Here is a 22,702-nt window from a genome sequence, read left to right as displayed (position 1 = left end):
AAATTTACCATGATTATTGACTTAGACCATGTATCAAAATAGCAACATTTGTTAAATGATAAGATTAGAAACTAAACTTAATGATAATTACAAATGTAATGTTAATGTACTTGATTATTTTTGTCTCATGCATGTTTGAGAACAAATATCTCACCTTTATTCGGATGGTGCAATAATGCTAACTACAGGCTGGTGACAGTGAAGCCTTCATCACTGGGTTGATCCAACAGTTGGCAGAGAACCCCCCCTCGGGAACTTTGGGACACAAAACGATTCCCTACTGGTGCATAGGTGTCCATATTACCATGATAACCCAGCTCCTCATGCTGGGGAGAAGAGTCTTGACTCCCACCCACACAAGAAGAGGACATAGTATGTCCTCGGACTAAAGTTGTAGTATAAGGAGACTGGGATGGTGCTCTCATCCCTGGGCTAATTAGAGGCATGTCCCGTTTGTGTGAGGGCATAGTGATAGCAGTCGAGCGAAGCTCTTCATAGTTCTGGGGACTATGAGCAACACTCCCACTTTGCCCATACCAGCAAGGAGAGCTACTGTAACTGGGTGAGTCATACTGTTGAAATTGGTCCTTTGGCACACGGTGTGGACTCATGGCTGAGCTACACTGTGGTGGAAGGCGGGGACTAGGGGATAGTGTAGGGCTGAATGTCCTTGTAGTATGTCCATATGTCTGTGGGGGAGGTGTAGGTTTAGGGTGCTGTTTTAGGATATCTGACTGAACTGACAGGCTTGGAGAAAGAGAGGCAGAGTCTGAGGGGTAAATATGGGCAAAACGTTCATCAGAAGATGGAGTAGAGGTGTGGGCAGAGTAAGGAGAGGGGTATTCACAGAGCTCAGGGGCATGGCTTAGAGGTGAAAGGCTACTACTATCTCCACTGTAATAATCTAATGTTTCCTGGTATATTCCCCCTGATGAAGTGATCTGGCCTGCTGCTGAGGGGACTGCATGCTTTTGAAGTTTTGGCTTTGGTGGTAAAGATCGCTCTCTTTGGCAAGGAGAAAAGCCTCCCCTTCCCCTATTCCCCCTAGTCTGTCGGCCCGCAGAAGCACTACGCTTTGGTCCACCTCCATGCACTGGAGGGCTTGCAGGTGATCCTGGTGGTATATGGCCTGTTTCCTTCTCATTCTGTGCCTCAGACCGTTTCTTTCGTCCTCTGCCTGGTTTTGTCCCTCCTTGAAACAAGACATTCTGACTCCAGTTATATGAGGGGCCTGCAGAATTTTCATTCCAATCTAACATCAGCTTCTCCAGGCTTGACAGGCTTGATTGCCCCTCTGACACTGGTGCATCCCTGGGACAGAATGCCCCCCCCATGCTTCCTATCCCTGTGTGGGAAGAATCAGATGAGGATTCCGAAAAGGTGTCAGGGCAAGGACGCTGCTTTGCCTTTTGGGGTGTATAATTTGAAATGTCTAGGATGTCTTTGGACTCAGAGCTTGTTCCACTGATTCCATAGTCAGAGTAGCCATGAAACTGATGAGTACCAAATCCATCACCACCCCAGGTAGATCCCCCTTGCCTGTAACCCCAAGGAGCAGAGCACTGATATTGTCTAGAACCTTCAGGGGGAGATGAGGAGGAGGCGAAAGAGCTAGTCTTTGATATTGACATGTAACTTCCACTTGGAGATGATGGACCAGTAGACTCACTCTGCTGCATAGGGACATGGCTAGACCCAGGATATGCACCATAATGTCGCTTGGTAGGGGCTTGATAATTTGAATAATTAATGTGGCGTGGTGTTGAAGAAGTTTTGGTGCCATAGGCAAAGCTGCAGTCACTTGATCTGTTCTGTGGCTGAGTAACTGGGCAAACGCCTGTTCCTTGAGGCATACTTCCACTATAAGTGGAGGGATATTGGGTAAAACACCCAGAAGGATGAGGAGAACTGGGTGAGCGAGACAGGGAAAGAGCAGGAGATTTTGGAAAAGAAGTGGTTGGGGATGTTTGGGACACATTGTATAAATATGGGGTCCTAGTTGCAGAGCTGCTATGAGATTGGTTTGAGGAAAGGGGGCCCTCCCCAGTACATGTTGCTACTTTAGGGCTTCTTTTAGGGAAAGCAGGAGACCAGCAATGGGCTGCACCTGGACTGCTGCCCTCATATCCTGGAGTGATTTTACGAGAATCTTGTCCTGTAGGACTGGACATAGAGATGTCCAGCAAATCTGAGGAGTCATCTGAATCAAGTAAAGAACGAAAATATCCTGCAAACATTCCTTGACATTCCTCTGCACTGCCAGTTCCTCTCATTCCAGGGCTATGGTACACTCCACCTTTGCTAGTTTCAGATGATGGAAAGCTTCTACGAGGTGAACCTGAGCCCTGGTAACTACCTGGTTCTGAACACTTGTCTCCCCATCCAATATTTCCATTTTGCCAGTCTTGATCCAGAACTCCCTGACCACCTTTTAATGTTCCATTCTTTCGTGAACGCCGCTTTCTAATCTTTTCCCCAGTGACCAGGCTTCCTTGCTCATTCAATGTTGCCCTCTTCATTCCACCACTAAGTCCTTTCCCCCTTTTTCGTGGAGCTCCTGGTTCAGACAGAGGAACTTTGCGCTTTTTGCCAATTGTCTCAAAGAAATCACTGAAGGATCGTTTAAAAGCCTCAGAGCACCCAGTCATACCCCCTCCCCTCCCTCCCATACAACCTGCACGTCCACCTCGCCTACGGAAACCTGTAAGGCGATGCAGTAGCGTTGACAGATTTGGGTTTTCTGGAGATGTATGGAAGGTCTCAGGTTCGGTTGGAGTCCAACAGCGTGGTGGGGAGCAGCGGCCAGTACTGGGAGGTTGGCGGTTTAAAAAGGCCAGTTTAGAGAGAACATCTCCGTATTCCACTTTAACATCATTGGTGTCATTAACATACGAGGGCAGAGGGGAAGGTAGCTTTACTCTCCGACGCCTCCTGGGTTTCTTGGGCTCTGCAGCGCTTGCAGCCCCAGCTCTAGTCTCATGCATGTCAGGCTGACCTGGTAAAGCCTGTTTAGGGGGCCTTCCTCTTCGCCGTTTTAAGATGACTGGTAGCTCTCCTGGAGGAAACATCACCATTACACTCTTTCCATTGTTTTTCATTCGAAGAAGTGCAGTGGGTTCCCTTGAAATTTGTGCACCAATCTCTCCACCAGATCCCCCTTCTGGTGCTTCTCCTACAGTGCACCCTTCCCCATGAGATCCCACAGCCACAGGCTCCAGAGAGGAGATCTTATAGCTTTTCTGTCGTCGACTAAGATGCACAGGGATTCTTGCAATTTTTACCACTATCTTTCTCACACCTAAAAAAGGACCTCGCTGTTTACCTCTCTGTGAATTCTGAATCATAGTGCTGCTTTCACTTGCTGCCTTCCAATGATTTGGCACCATACGATTTGAATTATTTGAAGCTGGTGAAACCTCAAGGGATGAAGTAGCCACAGCCACTTCTAGAGTACACTCTTCCCTTGGTCTTATCTCTTCTCCTATCCAGATGTTCCTATCCTCCTCTGCCTCTTTTTGTTCTACCTCCCTTTTCATTACATTATCCTCTGCAACTCTGCGTAAACGAGATGACTTGCGAAGGTGGCAGGGGAAACGTGGCCGACCAGAACTCCTCAGGGTATACTTCCTCTCAGCCTCCATAGGGGTGTTAACAAGATTGTGGCTTGTACTAGAACTATGACCTAATTCAGAGCTAGTTAAGGGATTTCTCTCCGGTTTACTGGAATCAGAGGGTTTCTCAGAATCTACCTTATTTGTAGAAGCAGGGCTTCGCTGAAGGTTCGAGTAGTTTTGTGAGAGTTGGTTGGTATGTAGTGGATGGGTTGAATGGACAAGAGAAGTATATGTTTCAGTTTTTGAATTTATAGACAGATCCTCTGGAACAAGAGAGGCGTCTGCTTCCACAGTTGAAGATCCGACCATCTCTGTATGTGTATGCTTGTGCATCATTACATCTCTCTCAGTGTGCACATGGGTATCCATTTGAATGTTCATTTGAGATTGTAAATGTGTATTGGAGTGTTCTGTGTGAGTGATCTGTTGTTGCGAAAGTGATTGTTGGTGTATGTGCATCTGTGGGCATGTGTGTGACTGAATGTGAATTTGTTCATGCATGTGCGTTTGTTCCACATGGTCCATCTGTCTTCGTCTCCTTGCTCTGCGCTGAAACTGGTCGTCATGATTACGCAGACCATTAGCAAGTGAAGGAGGTGAAAACAATCTATAGTGTGGTGAAGCAACTGGGTCAGGGCTACTTGTCCCGGCTGAAGTGACCCCAGCCCCCATATCTCCAATCCAGGAGCCTTCAACTTCACTGCAGTCTTCCCCACCCAGGGCTTCACAAACCAAACGCACGCTTCCAGAACGCAGACGGCCTGACAGTCGACTCATTGCCTCTTAATATGATAGATTGCACTAATTCACTTAAATAATTTAGACAGTAAATATCTGCCTATGCTTTGTTAATGTGAAGTGGTAGACCCAAAGGCAAGTCTCTCTTTCTCAACTTCTTGTTTCTTGCTCAGCAAATCTGAGTGCAAGACTGTGAGTAAACGAAGGTTTCAAATTTCAGGAATAAAGTCCTTGAAAATTATCCAGCAATGCTTATCTGGAATAAAAAAATATTACAAACAGTATATAAATAGTATATAAACAGTATAATCATATAGTTGTTCAAGTAAATATGAATTTAATTGTGTTTATGCTTTAATGGTAACTGTTTTTGATCTTACCATTTGTGTTGCTATGGTCATATATTGTGTTATCCCTGTGGACAAAAGGACAACTGTTACCATAGTGATACACTTAGAGAATCGTTGTAACTCTGGCAATAGAATATGAGGGGAGTGGTTACCATGGTTACAGTTTTCCTATCCAGTGCAGTTTTTACCATAGCAATACAGCTTGTATCACAGTAACCGGACTATGTATTAAATAATTAATATTTATAGTAGATTAAATAATAGTTACCTATGTAACAAACCATACACAGTATATGTGGATGCTGGTTTTCATTGAAACTTTATATATAAATTTGTGGATAATTAACTGCATCACATAAATAAACTTGGATATACTTGCTTCACACACACACACACACACACACACACACACACACACACACACACACACACACACACACACACACACACACACACACACACACACACACACACACACGGCACCCTGGACAATGCAGAAAAAGTTAAACACTGAAATGTAAGGACTGATCAACAGGGGGCAGCAGAGGGACAAGAGGAGTGGTGTCAGGAGGGCTGTTTCTGTATGTATGGATGAAAAAGGAAAGAGAGTCAAAGGGCATACTTTATGAGTTGCAACACCCGATGATAGACAAAAACAGCATGCCTACATATTAACCACAAATGTGTGAAACAAAATGTGTGAGATAAACTACTGTATAAATCGTGCACCACACATTTTCATATAAATATTATGGTAGATAGTTATATTATACCTAAAGTGTGTGTGTGTGTGTGTGTGGGGGGATCAGTGTTAGAGAGATTTTTTAAAGTTATTAACCATATTAAGTCATATATCACATGATAATAAACAAAAAATGATTAAGTTTATCTGGGATTTTACCTGCAAAAACAAAAGAACCACAGCAAGTTCTTCAAGAAGAAACCTGGAACAACCTACCAGCCAGTTTCCTTAGAAACCACATGACAATGGACATAATAAAGTTTAAGCCATTTTACCAGCAAAGGAAAAGGCTTTATTTTTGTATTCCTCTTTTACTGTTGCTCAATATAATACGTTCCACAACTTAGAAACTTTTTAATTCCATTTTATTCCAAGAATGTATTTTTATGTGACAAAAACTTTTGCACAATATTAAATATTTTTGTAAAACGAAAATTAGTAAGTGTGTAATGACAAACAGACTACAGATGTACAGTTGCAAAGCCCATACCATGCACTTTCATTCCCACTCTCTTCCTTTTTCTCTCACACACAACCTCTTATACACACACATATTTCCATCCATCACTGTTGCTTTTGCACATGGTTTTGATTACTAACTGGCAAGGAGAGGGGAAGCAGGGATAGAGGAGTGAAGGAGTGGAGCAGAAACATGTGCTGTGGTGCTCTGGGCCGAACAAACCCTGCCATGCCTGTATGCTTAAAGATGCACTGGCAGACAGACAAACAGACTGAGGGAAAGCAAAAACAGTGAAGCAAACTATCTACCAACACCGAAAGACTATTTAAGTGAAGAGTATTTAACTATATATTTTTTTGTACAGATGGCAATATAGGTATTAGCTTCTATAGTAGAGAATAAGTAAAGGTATTCTCTAGAGATGATAATGAAGATGAGATCATGCATCGGCTACTTAGACTGCATGAGTGTACTTTTCTCAACTAAAAGAGCCTACAGCGTTTAGATCTGCTGCATACATCACCCCTCTCTCTCTCTCTCTCTCTCTCTCTCTCTCTCTCTCTCTCTCTCTCTCTCTCTCTCGCTCTCTCCCTTTAATTAATGCCATTAATTAATTAAGCATCAGTCTAACTGAAGACAGGAGTGAGTACAACTGCAGATCACCACTTTAATTATAGTCACACACACATACTGCTCTCTCTCTCTCTCTCTCTCTCTCTCTCTCTCTCACACACACACACACACACACACACACACACACACACACACACACACGCGCGCACACACACACGCGCGCACACACACACACACACATACACACACAGACACACACACACACAAACACACATGTTTCATCCCATCCCTTTGAAAAATAGTGTGTCTGGGGCTTCTCCTCCCCTTTTCACTCTGTATTGGCCGTACATTTCCCTGCCAGTGCATGCTAGTGAGCTGGAATTACTCAAATACAAAGTAAGTGTCCTTCTGGGTGTGCATCATAGACTTAAACAGAGGAATTTGTGGTGGTTTCCTGCCAGTAACTCAATGAATAATTTTACATGTTCACCATTCCCACCACTACTGTCCATTTCAGGCTTTTCTCCACTGGCTGTTTTTTTCTCTCCCACTCACATTCTTTTCCAAATAGTTCTTATTTCTCATTTTATTATTATATATTTTTTTTATTATAATTATTTTACACTTTTTTATCTGCTATCTTATCCTCTTTTCTAATTTTCTTCACAATCTGCCACAATGCACTGTGGGTAACAAAAAAAACAAACCATCTGCTGACTGCAAGCCAATAACAATACTTCCAACTCACAACTCTGTCAAGTCTGCTTATGTTCAAAGCCATAACCAACAAATAACAAAAGTAAAGATTGGACAATAAGCGCTTTAGGTCATAATTTAACCATAAAGAGTCAATTTAATGTAATTATACAATAATTAAACACCCATAGACTATTTTGTTAATATTCAACCATGTAAACACTGTAGCCATAAACATACAGAAGCAATCTGTCCACATCTGCAATGCAGCAAGAAAAGCCTATGAAGAAGTGTTTAACTACTTGAAAATTGTTAATGGAAACCTTGAACTATGACTAATGTTCTGATGACAGACCAAAACACTGTCTTAAATGCACTGAGAAACACATACAGAAATGCACACCATTGTACAACCCACATGTGGCCCTATCTCCAGCGCTTATACTTACTGTATAATCTATTCTCACTCAGAAACTGCAATATTTTTATTTACTGGTTCTGTTTGGGTTTTGTGTTATTCAAACCTGCAACCTTCACACTTCGCCCTGTTGCACAGGATGGAACTTATAATAAATCCTAACAAGTTTTTTAGGTTTAGCAAAGTTTATTTTTCAATCCCTTTTTTTTCCAACAGTGTTTTTTTTCCAACTTCCAACAAAATAGAGTTATCAGTTTTCTGCCTATTGGCCAGTACCACATATTGGTATCCTTTTAGCATCCAAGTACAGTTTGCCCCTTGAGCAAGCTGAAGCAGAAGTAGCAGAAGTATGATATTGGTGTGAATTACATGCATACCCATGTTGTATTTGTTGTAGATTTGTCAAATCTGATCTAATGCCGATCTGAATTTACACAGTATCAGATCATTTATTGTTGCTGCATTGTGCAAATGTTTTGAATCAGTCACTTCACAAGGTGGCAAAGCTTCAAAGAATAAACATCATTCTCTTTCAGTATTTATTTGTTCACAAATAAGCCAGTGGATAATTTTCGAGAAATTGTACTAGGACCTGTCCCAGTGGTCTTTTTGGGATTTAGACTCTGGTGTGTGTTCACAGTTAACCCTTATCTGATAAACTAGAGTTGAATTCCTGTGTAAAATTGTGTGTATGAAAGGGGCTGTAGAGCCTGATACTCTTAAGTAGTGATGGTGGTTCTGGTGTATGTGTATAATTACACAAGTGTATGTGTGGGTGTTTGCGCAATGTGAAAGAGCATGGTTCTTTGTGTGTGCGCGTGCATGTATATATGTGCATATGTGTGTATTTGTGTGTTTACACAAGTGCGTGTGTTTCAGTGGGTGTGTTAGGGAAAAGCACTCACTCAGTTCAAATGAGAGTGCAGTTGTTGCTAAGATACAGGCAGCAGCCCTGACAGTGTGTGAGGGCAAGTGATGGGGGGGAGGGTGAGCAAGACATACAGAAAGAGAGAGAGGGCAAGAAGAAGGATGCAGAATGGTGAGTGAGGTGGGAGAGAAAAAAGGGGGAAGGAGAAAGGGAAACAGAGAGAGATAGAGAAAGAGAGAGAGAGGTAGAAGTGGGTCACACCGTCCACAGAGACATTTGGTGACACTCTGCAGAAGAAACACAGCTGTCATCACACACAGGCACACACACATATATGGCCACATGAACACACTTTGTCTGCCCTGTGTCTCCTCTCCAGGTTTCTCTTCTTCTGCTCAGCATTCCCTCAACGTTCTCCAGCAGTCTGCTTCTCCCTTTCCTGTCTCTCATACTGCTCTCTCTTTCACTCACACTCATCCACTCTCACTCCCTTTTCCCACCTCTACATGGCCCCTACTCCCCCACCCCCACCCCACTACCCTCAAGCCAACTATCGCTCTCACCCTCCCTCACTTTCTTCCTCTCTTCCTCTCTCATCCCCCAGCTGCAGGAAATTCCTAATAATCTTCATCATCAGACCCTGTCTTCAACACCACACACACACACACAAACACACACAAACACAAACACGCACACTTACTTTTACTACATCTTACTTTCTGTTTCTCTCTTTGCAGCAAAATTACTTTGAGAGTATACATGTAGTGGTTATTTTAAGAATTGCAGAGACCCTCCAATCCACCCTTCACTCCTCCATGGGTCATGTGACTAAAGCACCAGCTGGAAAGAAACATCCAACAGCAGGCAGAGAGTGAGAGAGAGAGAGAGAGAGAGAGAGAGAGAGAGAGAGAGAGAGAGAGAGAGAGAGAGAGAGAGAGAGAGAGAGAGAGAGAGAGAATGCTAGAGACCTATCTTGCATTCTTTCTCTTTCTTAATGTAAACCTTTGCAGAGACTATAAGGCTGCACAATTATTCATTATATTTCCATTTTAGTTGACAAAGTTGTTATGGCATCCCCTATTATTGACTGCAGTATAGGTGAGCTTATAGAAAGTTGGATAATTTTAAACAATGTTGCACATACAGATACAAATATATATTTAATACATATGATTTAACTGTCTGTTTGCTCAAATACTGTGTAAATGACCTTTATTTATTTAGACGTCATTTTATCACTTATGCAGCAATTTATCCATGTGTAGAAATTGATGCTGTATATTATGGGAGAACCTTAAAGGGTGCTCAACAAGGAACACTAAAACAGAGCATGTCACTTTTATATAAGATATCATACAGAACCATTTAAAAAGCTAGAACCCACTAAAATACCTTAAGGGAAACTGAGTCTATGAGTGTGCTGTTTTGTTGTTTAAACATATTAAATTGATAATGTGAAGGGATTAAAAAAATTAATACATACTACAGTTATGAAAAATCAGCATCGGCTCATTTACAAACTTCAAATTCAAAACACTTTGCATGACTCGAGTTATTTGCAAACTTTCAAGTAAAGGTTAGGGCTGAGTTTCAAACTCTTCTTAATCAAAAATCATTCATTTTGTTCATGAGATCACACTGGACTAAAAAATGTAAAAATATATTAACAGATAACTGTGATTAACATTTTACATTTACATTTACATAACATTTTACAATCATGTAGTCCATCTATACTTTATTTCTTATCTTTCCTCCTTCATTTCTTTAAGCACCTCACATTCCACTGCATCTTTACTTTCAACTTATTCTTATCCTTTCACATTACAGTTTGTCCTTTAAAGCTGTACCCATTCTATGTGTTCATTCATGGCAGCTCACTCACCCACTGCCTCTCTCCCTGTGCACATTGTGTTGGAAAACACACCGGCACGTGCATGCACACATATTGAGCGAGACCTTGAGGCTAGCGTTTTGGAGAGGGGCCTCTCCACTGCGGCCCTGACTTCCTGACATGACCAGTGTACACACAAGTGCAGACACACACACACACACACATGCACACACACACACACACACACACACACACACACACACACACAGCCTGAACCCAGAGCACCCCCGTTCCACTGTTGCCGTGGGAGACACTGCTGCAGAGCCCGTTGCCAAGGAGAAGGGCTGCTGGCTGCCTGTTTAAACAACAATGGCTGCCTTGTGCGCATTCCATCTCAGGAGCACACACCAAGGTAAGAGCAGCTCTCATGCACGCCTGCGCGCATGCAAACATACGGACACAAGTTCACAAGAGTCGGCTTTCACTCAGTCCGGTATGAAACCCCTGCAGTGGCTTTTCATTACGCTGTGCATCACCTTCACTCCATCCTTCTATCTCACCATCCTTTCCCTTCTTTTTTCACCCTGTCCTTAGTTGGAATCTCAGGACAGTAGTTTCTAGGGAACTAATTCATCTTTCTGAGGCACATTTTTGTGTTTTTCCATCAGGGTGACCGCACACATCCACTCTTACCTACTCTCGATTCTGTCTGTAGATCCTCTTCTCTGTCTTTCTCTCTTATCTCCCCTCAGTGCACCTCCCCTTCCCCCACTATCTTCTTCTGCAATGTGTCTCACTCACTCACTCACTCACTCACTCACTCACTCACTCACTCACTCTATCTCTCTCTCTCTCTCTCTCTCTCTCACACACACACACACACACACACACACACACACACACACACACACACACACACACAAACATGCACACACCAACACACTCTCTCTCACAGCTCAGAGTTAAGCTTTCTGTCTCTCTATCACTCCCTTTCTGGCAAAGGAAGTGTGTGTTCCCCAGGGGGAGCTGGGCTCATTAACTTCCAGCAGACAGAAGAGCGTGGACGAGAGAGAGAGAGAGAGAGAGAGAGAGAGAGAGAGAGAGAGAGAGAGAGAGAGAGAGAGAGAGAGAGAGAGAGAGAGAGAGCCAGGGGAGAAATTCAGAGTAGTGAGAGACTAAAAGAAAAAGATAGAGGAACTAGAGGACAGTGGATGGGGGAGGGCGATAGAGTCCGCAAGAAAGACTAAAGGTAGGATAAAGACAGGAGATGGGAGAAAAAGTAGAGTAAGATGGATAGACAGAGCAAAAAGCAACAGTAAGAAAAAGAGCAACTGACAAAAAAAAGAGAGAAGAGCAAAATTCATAACACGCTGCACACCTCAACCTCATCCTTTATCAGTTACTTACACTCAAATAATAATAGAAATAACAAATAAACAAATGATATGCTTTGAGCTTGTGGCGCACAGAGAGGGGGGGGTCTTGATTGCAGTTGGAAGATCCGATTTGACTTACAGATTTTGCATGATAGACTGTTTTTGATAGTGGGACAAGCAGCTGTAGGCTTACATATAAAAGTCTACTAGAAGATATGGATAATATTGTGTGTGTGTGTGTGTGTGTGTGTGTGTGTGTGTGTGTGTGTGTGTGTGTGTGTGTGTGTGTGTGTGTGTGTGTGTTCCAGCAGCAGTGCAGTATAACATGGTCTGGTTACTAATCCAAATCCAGAACTATCGATACTTGTGTTCATTTTGTATCACATTACTGTGCAGGTGGAAGCACAAGTTGTTCTCTAGAGGCTGTGAGGTGATGACATCATATCCCAGGCAATGCTACCTAACAACAGCAGCAACAATTAAAGAAGCTTCAAGTACACATTTATCATTTTTACTCTTGTGGAAGTCATAAAGCAGCTGCTCAAATGCAACTTTTCAGGTAATCCATTAACATTCTAGGTTATCCATCATATTTGATGGGAGTGTTATTAGATGAAGACCCTAGAGTTTATCAGAAGACTATAGTTAGACATACTATACGACATAACAGTACCACTAAATTAAGTAATATTAAAAAACATTGTACCGTACAAGTGAGTGAGTTTATCTATCTATCTATCTATCTATCTATCTATCTATCTATCTATCTATCTATCTATCTATCTATCTATCTATCTATCTATCTATCTATCTATTTATTTATTTGCTTGCTTGTTTGTTTGTTTGTTCATTTTTTAATAGGATGGTTAGCAATTCTAGATTTCTGCTGAGGTTTTACTTATAGGCTTATCTGAGTCATTATGAGTTTCTGAAAGAAGACAAAATGAAGAAACATTTAATGTGCTAGACAGAAAAGAATCCATATGTGGTTCTTTTGTTGCCACAAAAATGAAAAGTAAATAGTTGTTAAGAATGTCTCTGCATGCTGTAGTAGTAGAATTTCTCTGAACTGGAACTAAGGGGTCTAAAATCTGTTCCAGCATGACAATGCCCCTGTGCACAAAGCGAGCTCCATGAAGACATACTGTAGTATGCCAAACTTGCTGAGTAATAACTTGAGTGTCCCTGACCTTAATCACCTTGAACACCCTGTGGGTAAAACTGGAACGACAGCTGCACCCCAAACCTCCTCACCCAGGATATTAAAACAGTAGCTGTCTGACTCAAATGATGACGTGATGAATTTGTGATTATTTCACTTGACCAATCAATGGCATACATTATTTCTAGCTCCACACTGTTTTTATTTCTCTGGCCATCTGGCAAGATAAGTACCAATTACTTAGTTATAATACAAGGATTTTTTTCTGTGAGGGCCGGGGACAACAGGGCATAACTGTGTATTTAATTGCACACTGAATGTTATTAAAATATTTTCTCATCAAATTATATAAATGTACAAATCAATCATTATAATTATTATTATTATCATCATTTCACAGTAAATTACTATAATTTACAGGTATTTTATCTGTACCCGTCCTGTGAGTCTTTTGTTTTGTTTAAACGGTGTACACAAACTTTTGACAATTGAAGCATTACCGAATGCTGAGAATCCAGTCAAACTGATTTAGATAATCCAATCAACAATACAGTGTTGTAAATGTTTGAAAATACAACATGTTGCCGAACTTTCTGACATTTTTGGTATGACTCCAAGTAAAGAATGTGATGTAATAATATCTTATAAAGTGCAGCATGCTTTTCTTTGCTTACAGCCCAAAAAATATAGCTTGTAGTAAACATAGAGAACTGTAATAAAAGCATGGTAGTGTTACTACCTTGTAGAACATGGTATTACATGGTAGAGTTTAATAACTATGGTTACCCTGATTAACCAGATTGTATCATGGCAACACAACGACAATATCACTGCAGAGTAACTTTTAAAATACTACAGTTCAAGTTTTAAAAATGTGACATTTATAAAAATGTTTTGCTATGTTTCATGACACATCAATAATATTTATTGGCCTGTTATTGTTGTATACAGTATATAACAGTTTTTACAGTTTCTACAGAGGTTTTTCTAATACATCTGTTAAAATGGTCCCACTCATAGTCCCAAAACATGGTCTACAAAATTGCCCCTAGTTGTGAATGAATCTGTGTGAATGTATGTGTGTATTGTGCCCTGCAGTGGACTCGAATGCCATTGTGGGTGAATTCTTCTGCCTTGCGCCCAGCTCTACAGGGATAAGTTCCAGCTCCAACATGACCCTAACCACGATAAAGCAGTTACTGAAGATGAATGTTAAATTATTTTAAACTGTACTGCAAGTAGATTTCAAAATTGTCAAAGCAGTTTAGCTTACACTAGAAACCAAATAAAAAATCCTTGCTCCGCTTTACTTAGAAATGAGTGACTCATCTTTTGTTCATTACCAGGGGGAAAAGCCAGGTTTTGTACAGACATCTAGCTAACATCAGGCCTACTACTACAACCACTTGCTTCTTCATATTTTCTGCAAATGCTTCATTATGAATGAAATGGCATGATGTAGGTTTAACCAAAATATTTTCTCATATACTGTAGCTTCTTGATCGCATGTTACTTTTAACTGTTTAAGTAGCAATAACCAACTAACTATTGACCAAGCGTTAATGTTACAGATTCTACAGACTCTCACACTTTAAAAACAGTGTACATTTTGTTCCCATTGCAAATCCAGTCACAATTCCTTCGTATTTTATTTATAATATGAATGATGGTCTTTTATATAAATACAGTTAGATATTTTTGGTAAAATAAATAGTTAATAATAATAGGGTACATTTTTTATTTGCACATATTTGCAGAGATACAGTCATTATACTGCATATCCATATATATTGCAGCTTCCTCTTTATTTATTAGACATTTCAAGAAATTTATAAAATATTGCATACATGAGTAACAGACAAACTCTGTATAACACCTTTGTAAATCCCGGATACACATAAAACAACCAACACGTACACAAACATGAGTGTATCATGAAATATTTATGAATGTGATGAAGAGACGTAGACTGATACCACTGAAGTATGTTCAGTGAACAAGAGCCAAGAATGTGAATCCTGGGTCTTATGACACACTCGGCTTTATGTGAGTGTCCTCTAGTGTCTACGGTCCACTTAAAAATGAACTGTCTGTGCCTGGTAATGTTTCTGAGTGTATTAATGTTCAATGAGTAAAAGTGAGCAGATATGCTTGACAAAGAAAATAAAAGACAAAATCGTATCAGTCCAAAGCCACTAAAAAGCATTAAGGCAAGCGATTCAGTTGGATTCAAATCCAGCATCAAACTATAAGCATCATCTTCCTACGGGAGACAGAGATGTCTCAGTTTCCTCTACTGGCAACTTCCTTTCACATCTCTCACTTCATTATATGTCATCCTTCTCTTATCCACTCCACTATCCTTCTCCCTTCTCCTCTCATTCCCTTTTCTCTCCTGTTTTCCAGTTTTTATATGTGAGCAATTTGCATTGAACATTTTACATTTGTTTCTGCAGCTCATAGAACTATATTTTAGCACCACCTCAAGCTTTGTGCAAGCCTCGAGCGTTGTCATCAACACTGATTACGAGTGTCAATAAGATTGAGATGTTTCAGTCAAAATCTTCACATTGTAATTGTGCAGTCAGTTTAGCTTGTGATTTGTAAATGTATCATTAAAATGACGTAACTCAGGATTCAAAGTTTTAATATACTAATACAAATACTAAACTTTGCATTGCAAATTTTATTAATCTGAGTGTTACACTCGAAATGTGACATTTACATAATGTTACATATGACAGGAAAAAAACTCCACACTTCCTTTCTCAACTAAATTAAACAGAAAACTTTTGAGCACAGCATCCTTGTGTATCACTACGAATATTCATGCTGATATAATTTTACAAATCACACCAGAAAATCTCAATGAATGAATGGTCGAGCAACTGAGTCAGAATGAATGAGTCACCCTGAAACGAAGTGCGAATTGTATTAGCAAAAGTTGGCTCCCCTGTTTGCCAAAAGACTGTGAGGATGACGTGAATATGGAGGAGGAGGAACTGTGGGCCGAAGGCTACGTCTCTTTTTGCTTGGAGGAGAGTGGAGCTAATATTTGAAAATGAAGCATGCAGGTATCTGCACAGGCTGCTTAGCATGTCATGCGCTGACATATTTCATTACATCCAGAGGGAGGAATATATTTCTCACAACACACACACACACATACTTCCCACTCAAAATGTGTGCTAACATATGCAGCATAACAAAAAAAACCTCACACTTACCTTTTTCTAGATTCTCTCAACTGATTCTCTTCTCACTCACAAATCGCATGTTTCCATGGCAATGCTACCCTGCCAGTTTGTTACCTGAGAGAGAGAGAGAGAGAGAGAGAGAGAGAGAGAGAGAGAGAGAGAGAGAGAGTGAGTGAGAATGAGAGAGAGAGAGAGAGAGAGAGAGAGAGAGAGAGAGAGAGAGAGAGAGAGTGAGAATGAGAGAGAGAGAGAGAGAGAGAGAGAGAGAGAGAGAGAGAGAGAGAGAGAGAGTGAGAATGAGAGAGAGACAGAGTGACAGAGAGACAGAGAGACGAAAAGAGGGGGGCTAAGTCAAGGTTGACATCACCAGCAAAGAATATATAGATAGATGGCATAAAACTCCTTAATATCTCCTGCTGATTTTTACACTTGAGTACTTAGCATACTCCTTACACACACTCACCTGTGTTGTCTTAATGCAACACTCCAATAAACATAAAACATTTCATAAAGCCTGAGTTCCTGTGATCTCTTTCAGGATTTTGTCAAAGAAATGTAAAGTCTTGGCCACTGCAAACAGACTGCATAATTAACATATGGAAAATATACAATAATTCTAAACCAACATACTACACTGTTGACTTGCATCCCTTTTTGATACATTAAAACCAGACCTAAAAACAGGTCATAATCTAATTGTCTGTTTTAAAGCATCTACTTAAGCGCCTTAATTTGTAAGGAAAAACAAATTAAGAAAAAAATCAAAGTTAATAGCAAAATATATAGCAAGGAATTGCTGAACAAATCAAGACAATGACTAGTAAAATATTATATTGCACTGGCCTAGTCCACTGGCTTCAAGAATCTGAATAAGCAAACTGTCATTGTTTTGACATCATTTTTCAATCCTCAAAAATCCACAGGGTCCAGTAATGGCATTTTTAACTTTTTTGGACACTCTTTTATTGTGTACCATATTATGTTTTCTTTACTGCAAAATAATAAAGGACAGCGAATGAACGATGATTGATGGACAGACTTAAAACTGAATTAAATATTTTTTTCCATTTATTAAATGAATTATGCAGTGGGTGGCATTGCAGTGAGTTTCCATGTATATTCACCCCATGATTATATGGGTTTCGTCTGATTTCTTCTCACCTACCAAAAATATGGCAATATGTGAATTGGCTTAGATAAATTTCCCTGACGTGTGAATGTGCCTTGTGCATAGTAATGGACTGGTGTCCTGCACAGGGTGTATTCCAACCTCACACCCTGGGTGTTGATGGGATTAGGTCCAGATCCAGAGTAAGTATATTATTTTCAAGAGTATATTCTTCTATTGTTTTTCATTGGACTGCTACATACTGCACTCTATAGAAACAAATATGCAATCCCGTCTTTAATCATTTATTCCATTGTTAATCAATCCATAATATCATTAAGGATGTGTGCTGAATTTGATTACACTTTGCAGGGTAGTAAACTTACTATACAGAGACATAAAATGAAATAGAAATATTGCAAATCACTGATTAGTAAAACAATCCTCACAGTGTTATGACTCGAATCCACACTGTCAACTCTGACCACTAGGTTTGAGTCTTACTGTACATACTGCCACACTAAACAGCAAGATGAAATATTGCACTGCCAATTCCTTATGTAAAATATTTACACACTTCCTTATCGATATAATCCGTTTGGAAAATATTTCAGTTAGTTGGAGTTGCTGTTCTATTGGACATTAGCACAATGAAATCTTGAGTCGTGTCTGACAATATTTTCACTGAATACAATAGGATATTTTTTGTTCTGCAATCTTATATCACTTGATGATGTAGGGGATATGCCACTTTTTTGATACACTGGAACAATTCTAAGCAAGCAAAAATCTTGAAATAAATAGAAATAGAATAGAATAAAAAAATGTATGTAAGATAATCTTGTTAAGAACATTTTCAAGCGCATACTGTAGCTTTGCACATTTTCTACTGATCACCTTTCTGTTTAATTTTTCTAGTTAATGCTATTCTGTACTGCGGCTCCTAAAGTTAGAGACACAATACAGCTCTACATCTCTCCTTTGTTCTGCTTTGTTTGGCACTCTATTTATTACCTCCAGTGACCAACATACAGACATACACATTGAGTAATGTATTCTCACTAATCATGTTACATCATGTTCATGTTACATCACTGCTTAAAATTGGCAAAACAGAAACTTACACAGATCCCCAGATGCAAATGTCACCACCTCATAAAATCCAAAGTCATTGCTTAAGGCTTTTTCAGTTGGTCTTTTGGGAGGACCCTTAAAAATATATATATAGAACCCAACAAGAGAGTGTTTCCAAATCAAAGCAGAACCTTTTTAGGATGCTAAGAACGCGTATTTATTCAACAAACCCTTAAAAGCCCTTGAAAACTCTTTTTTCTAAAGGATGAATGGACAGTTTTGGATACAGCTTAGTCCACAATGCTCTGATGCCTGCAAAAGGCTGTTTGTCCGAATTTGTGGTCATAGCGCCAAATATTCTAAGACTGGAGAAGGCATTTGCATCCCCTAAAAAAATTAAAAATAGAGACACTGTTTGTAAGAGGGTACATATACCACTTCCAGTTCCATGGTAACTTTCAGATCCTGTCAGTGCAAGTTTTAAAAAATTCAAATTGAACCACACACTGATTAGCACTAAACAATGCAATATCACAGTGGTTAAATTGTGTGATCCTGCTTATATGTCAATCATTAGAATCAAAAGATATGATGGTCCCTCCTTACAGCTTTACCAAGCAGTTCAGATTAATCTTAGACATTATCTCTGTATATCTGATGTACAAAAAGAATCTGTTATTTAATTTAACATTTATATACATGACCTGCAATCTGTTGCACTATAGTGTGCAAATGTACTTCTGTGTCTGCATCTTGTGACTCACAAAGCTCCCCCCTAAATAATTGAGTTGGTTCAGTCTCTCATTAGAGTTGGCTCAGTATATAGAGGCATGCAGAACACTCGGATATACAGAACCCCTAGACACATACACAGACTCTCACTTTCCCTCATCTATACCTCCCTCCCACAAACCCTGGCTCAGTGTCCTGCAGACAAAATTACACACACACACACACACACACACACACACACACACACACACACACACACACACACACACACACACACACACACACACACACACACACACACACACACACACACACACACACACACAGTGATGTAGATCAAGTCAGCTTTGCTGCATGCCCCAAATCCCATTACACCCACCCAAGCTTCCTCTCTCTCTCACTCATACATATACAGAGGCACACATGCACATACACATACACGTACACACACACACACTCTTAAGCTAGGGTCAAAGGTGAAAGCTCTACTAAAACCAGCTCTGTCGGCCAGGCATAGAGACAGATGGAGAGAGAGGGAGAGACACAGAGGGAAAGAGTGAGGGAGAGACATATAAAGAGAGAGAGAGAGAGAGAGAGAGAGAGAGAGAGAGAGACAAAGAGAGAGAGAGAGAGAGAGAGAGAGAGAGAGAGAGAGAGAGAGAGAGAGAGAGAGAGAGAATAAAAGAGATGAGCAAAAGGAATAAGAGAAGCAGGAAAGGGAGTGTAGTCTCATGGAATGTGTGAGGTTATGTATGCATTGTCATGGTGCTTACATCTGTAGCATCTTGAGTCTTTCTGAAGCATGCAGGACAATGGCACTGTATGTAAGATGGCAGAGACATGACTGTTTTGACAGTTACCACCAAGGTCATGCTGTATCTCTCCTCTCTGCCAATCAGAAGTCTCCAGCTGGGGTGGCCTTCTAAATTTTCTTTAATAAAGGTCGCCATGGTGACCAAAGCTGATGGACACACGCACACACATGCACATACACACACACACACACACACACACACACACACACACACACACACACACACACACACAAAATGTATAGCCTTAAAAGCATGTACTGAAATACAGGAACCACCAGACTGGCTGCCATTTCAGTATGCAACTGGGCCATTGTGCAAATATTTGTTGTAATTTATCAATCGTGCATAAATCAATCAATAAACAAACAAAAAATACACTCCATGAAGTCTCCATGTGATTTTTTCCTCCCAGATCTTTTTTGTAATTTGGAATTCTTTCCACACAACTAATATGTGCATAACAAGTGTTTGTACACTTTCCAATGTATGTCTTGACCAAGAGTCAAGGTAAGTCCAAAACAACATATTTTGATGCTCATTAAAATGCTGCGGCCCCTGAAAGGTAAATCCACCGAGAATCTTGGCCCAGACTGTCACTTGGGCCCCCTGTTTTCTCAGTCTTTGTCCAGGATCAAGGTCTGCCTGCCTACACCTGTAAGAAGCTAACTATTGTGACACACGATTCAGTATGTTAGAATTCGGTTTTGCATGTTTTACTTGTAAAGCAGTGGTGAAAATGTATTGTGACAAATTAAAAAAAAAAAAGGAATCAGACGACTATGAACTTTAATTGGCATCTGCGGATGTACTGCATAGCTAGAGAGAGAGAGAAAGAGAGAGAGAGAGAGAGAGAGAGAGAGAGAGAGAGAGAGAGAGAGAGAGAGAGAGAGAGAGAGAGAGAGAGAGAGAGATGCGGCGGGGGGTGGCAAAATTAGCTAGACTAATCAAGAGAACCATAGGCGGGCTTTGGAGCGGGCGGGTGTGTGAGTCTGCTATAGCGTCTAACCGTAATCACAACCAAAACAGCACCAGACGCACGCGCCGCCGTCACACAACAAATGATACGTTTTAACAGTGCTTAAGAATTGTTGCACAGCAATCATCCATATCTCCAAAATACATTTGCAAGATCATGGCACACTCCTGTAGAAATGGCCCTTAAAACGCAACCTAATCATTTACCTATGATAGACGTGAGGCTACAGGAATCCACAATGTGAATGACTAGGCTGAGGAGCGGGGCGGAATGTATGAAGCGCTCCCTAAGCGCGTGTGCGCAACTGACTTATGAATGGCAGCGATGAGGTTAATGGAAATTCAACAGAAAACACAAACCCTATACAAATTCCGAGCGGCTCGGGGCAAGACTGGGTTATGCAAATGTGGACTGTGAAGGCAGACACGCCGCGCACTCACCGGGAGGCGAACGCACTTCACGCTCTGCGCTGCTGCAGCGGCGCCGCTGAGCTCCTCACGCGCGCACCGACACCAATCACACCGATCACCGCCACAACACCGGGACACGCAGCCGCTTCAGCCTCACAGGTGCCCGCGCGCAGAATGCGCTCCACTGTCTGACCGCTTTCGGGCATCTCCCACTCGGCTGTCTGCCGTCTTGCGACGGTGAACCAAGCTGTTCTCTATCAACATCTGGTGAAAGGGGGAAAAAAGCCTCTAAATTGAAAAAAGGATACCGTATGAAAAAAGCGTCTGTTGTCGTTGCTACACTTGAATGAAACCACTTAAATATCAGAACATGTGAAATCGTGCGCTGCAGATTGACGCTGATGCGCCCGGGGATGGAGACGCGTGTCAGATAGCAGTGAGCGCGTTCCTGCGCCGTTTCTCTTCCCTCTGCAAACCCACTCTCCAAGCTACCTCGCCAGCGCGAAGTGCAAACGTGCCTAAAAGCAGCTCCTGGGCTTCCGTAGATCCTTAGAGCTGGCGTATCCCTGCTGGGGAACTCTGGGTATTGAAGTCTTTGCTTTGTATTCGCCTCTTTGAAATAGTCACTTGTGCGCGTAAAACCAAAGTATGTTTCCAGGACCCCTGAGCAAACAAGACCCAGGGGGACACTAGGGATCGAAAGTTGTCCTAATAAAGGGCATTAACCATCCATGGGCAGAAAATGTGTATTGGTTCCATGGGACGATGCTAGGTACTGTTTAAGGAATCTGGTATTAGGAGGAATAAAATTGCACAATCTTGGGGGGAAAATCTGAAGCTAGTTAAACCTCTGGGGATCCCTTTATAGTTCTAGACCTTGCAGCTGAGCGTTTACCCATTGCAAAGGATTTAATATAAACTCATTTTGAAGCAGGAATAAACAAAGCATTAACTATATATTTACATAAAACGTCAAACGTCGTATGAAAACATCCACACTGCATCTGACGTTTCATCGTTGACTGCCATCTTGTGGCATGTTTTAGTAAATAAAAAAGTTTAATTACGTTTCTTTTACTGCTGTGCATTATTAGGATTATGTATCTAATTTAATAATTTAAGTTTTTTGCTGTTGCTACTGCTGCAGTTTATGTTTTTGTGTGTTCTGAGGCATCTGAGAGCATTTGTGTGATAAATGTAGCTACTCGTGTGTTAACATCCAGTGACTAACATGTTAGCATGTACCTGTCATGAAGTTATGTTATACTTATACTATATAGTTACAGAATTTATCGAATTAATAACCTCAAAAATACACATATATAGTTCTAGAAATTATTTAATCATTTATATTCATTCATTTATTTAAAGTTATTATTTTCAGTAGAATTTCAAGCCAGCAGGCTTTTTGCATACTTGCAAAAAGAAAGTGTATTTCAAACAAACCAGCTTAAAAATACAGATATTAGGCAAACACTCTCATATCTTATAAAATGTATAATTAGCATTCAGTTTATCATCATTCATTCATTCATTCATTCATTCATTCATTCATTCAT

General features: G+C 40.7%; 1 protein-coding gene across 2 annotated transcripts in view; it reads right to left on the bottom strand.

The window, feature by feature from the left end:
• ahdc1 (AT hook, DNA binding motif, containing 1) overlaps positions 1 to 21,909 on the bottom strand; it is a 23,306-nt gene extending 1,397 nt beyond the window's left edge. The window contains exons 1-5 of one of the 2 annotated variants that reach the window (XM_027176072.2): positions 21,174 to 21,909; positions 19,716 to 19,903; positions 16,059 to 16,142; positions 4,733 to 4,767; positions 155 to 4,608 (exon numbers count right to left, since the gene is read on the bottom strand). In XM_027176072.2, the coding sequence (XP_027031873.2) occupies positions 183 to 4,391 (4,209 nt within the window). In that variant the 5' untranslated portion in view covers positions 4,392 to 4,608; positions 4,733 to 4,767; positions 16,059 to 16,142; positions 19,716 to 19,903; positions 21,174 to 21,909 and the 3' untranslated portion in view covers positions 155 to 182. The remainder of the gene's footprint in view (positions 1 to 154; positions 4,609 to 4,732; positions 4,768 to 16,058; positions 16,143 to 19,715; positions 19,904 to 21,173) is intronic. The other variant, XM_047808207.1, reaches the window with a different exon arrangement.
• Positions 21,910 to 22,702: the final 793 nt, after the last annotated feature.

The sequence above is a fragment of the Tachysurus fulvidraco genome, chromosome 24 (genome assembly GCF_022655615.1).
Source record: "Tachysurus fulvidraco isolate hzauxx_2018 chromosome 24, HZAU_PFXX_2.0, whole genome shotgun sequence".
NCBI lineage: Eukaryota > Metazoa > Chordata > Actinopteri > Siluriformes > Bagridae > Tachysurus > Tachysurus fulvidraco.
The sequence above is the reverse complement of the archived record's forward strand: the minus strand, read 5'-3'. Positions and strand labels throughout refer to the sequence as shown.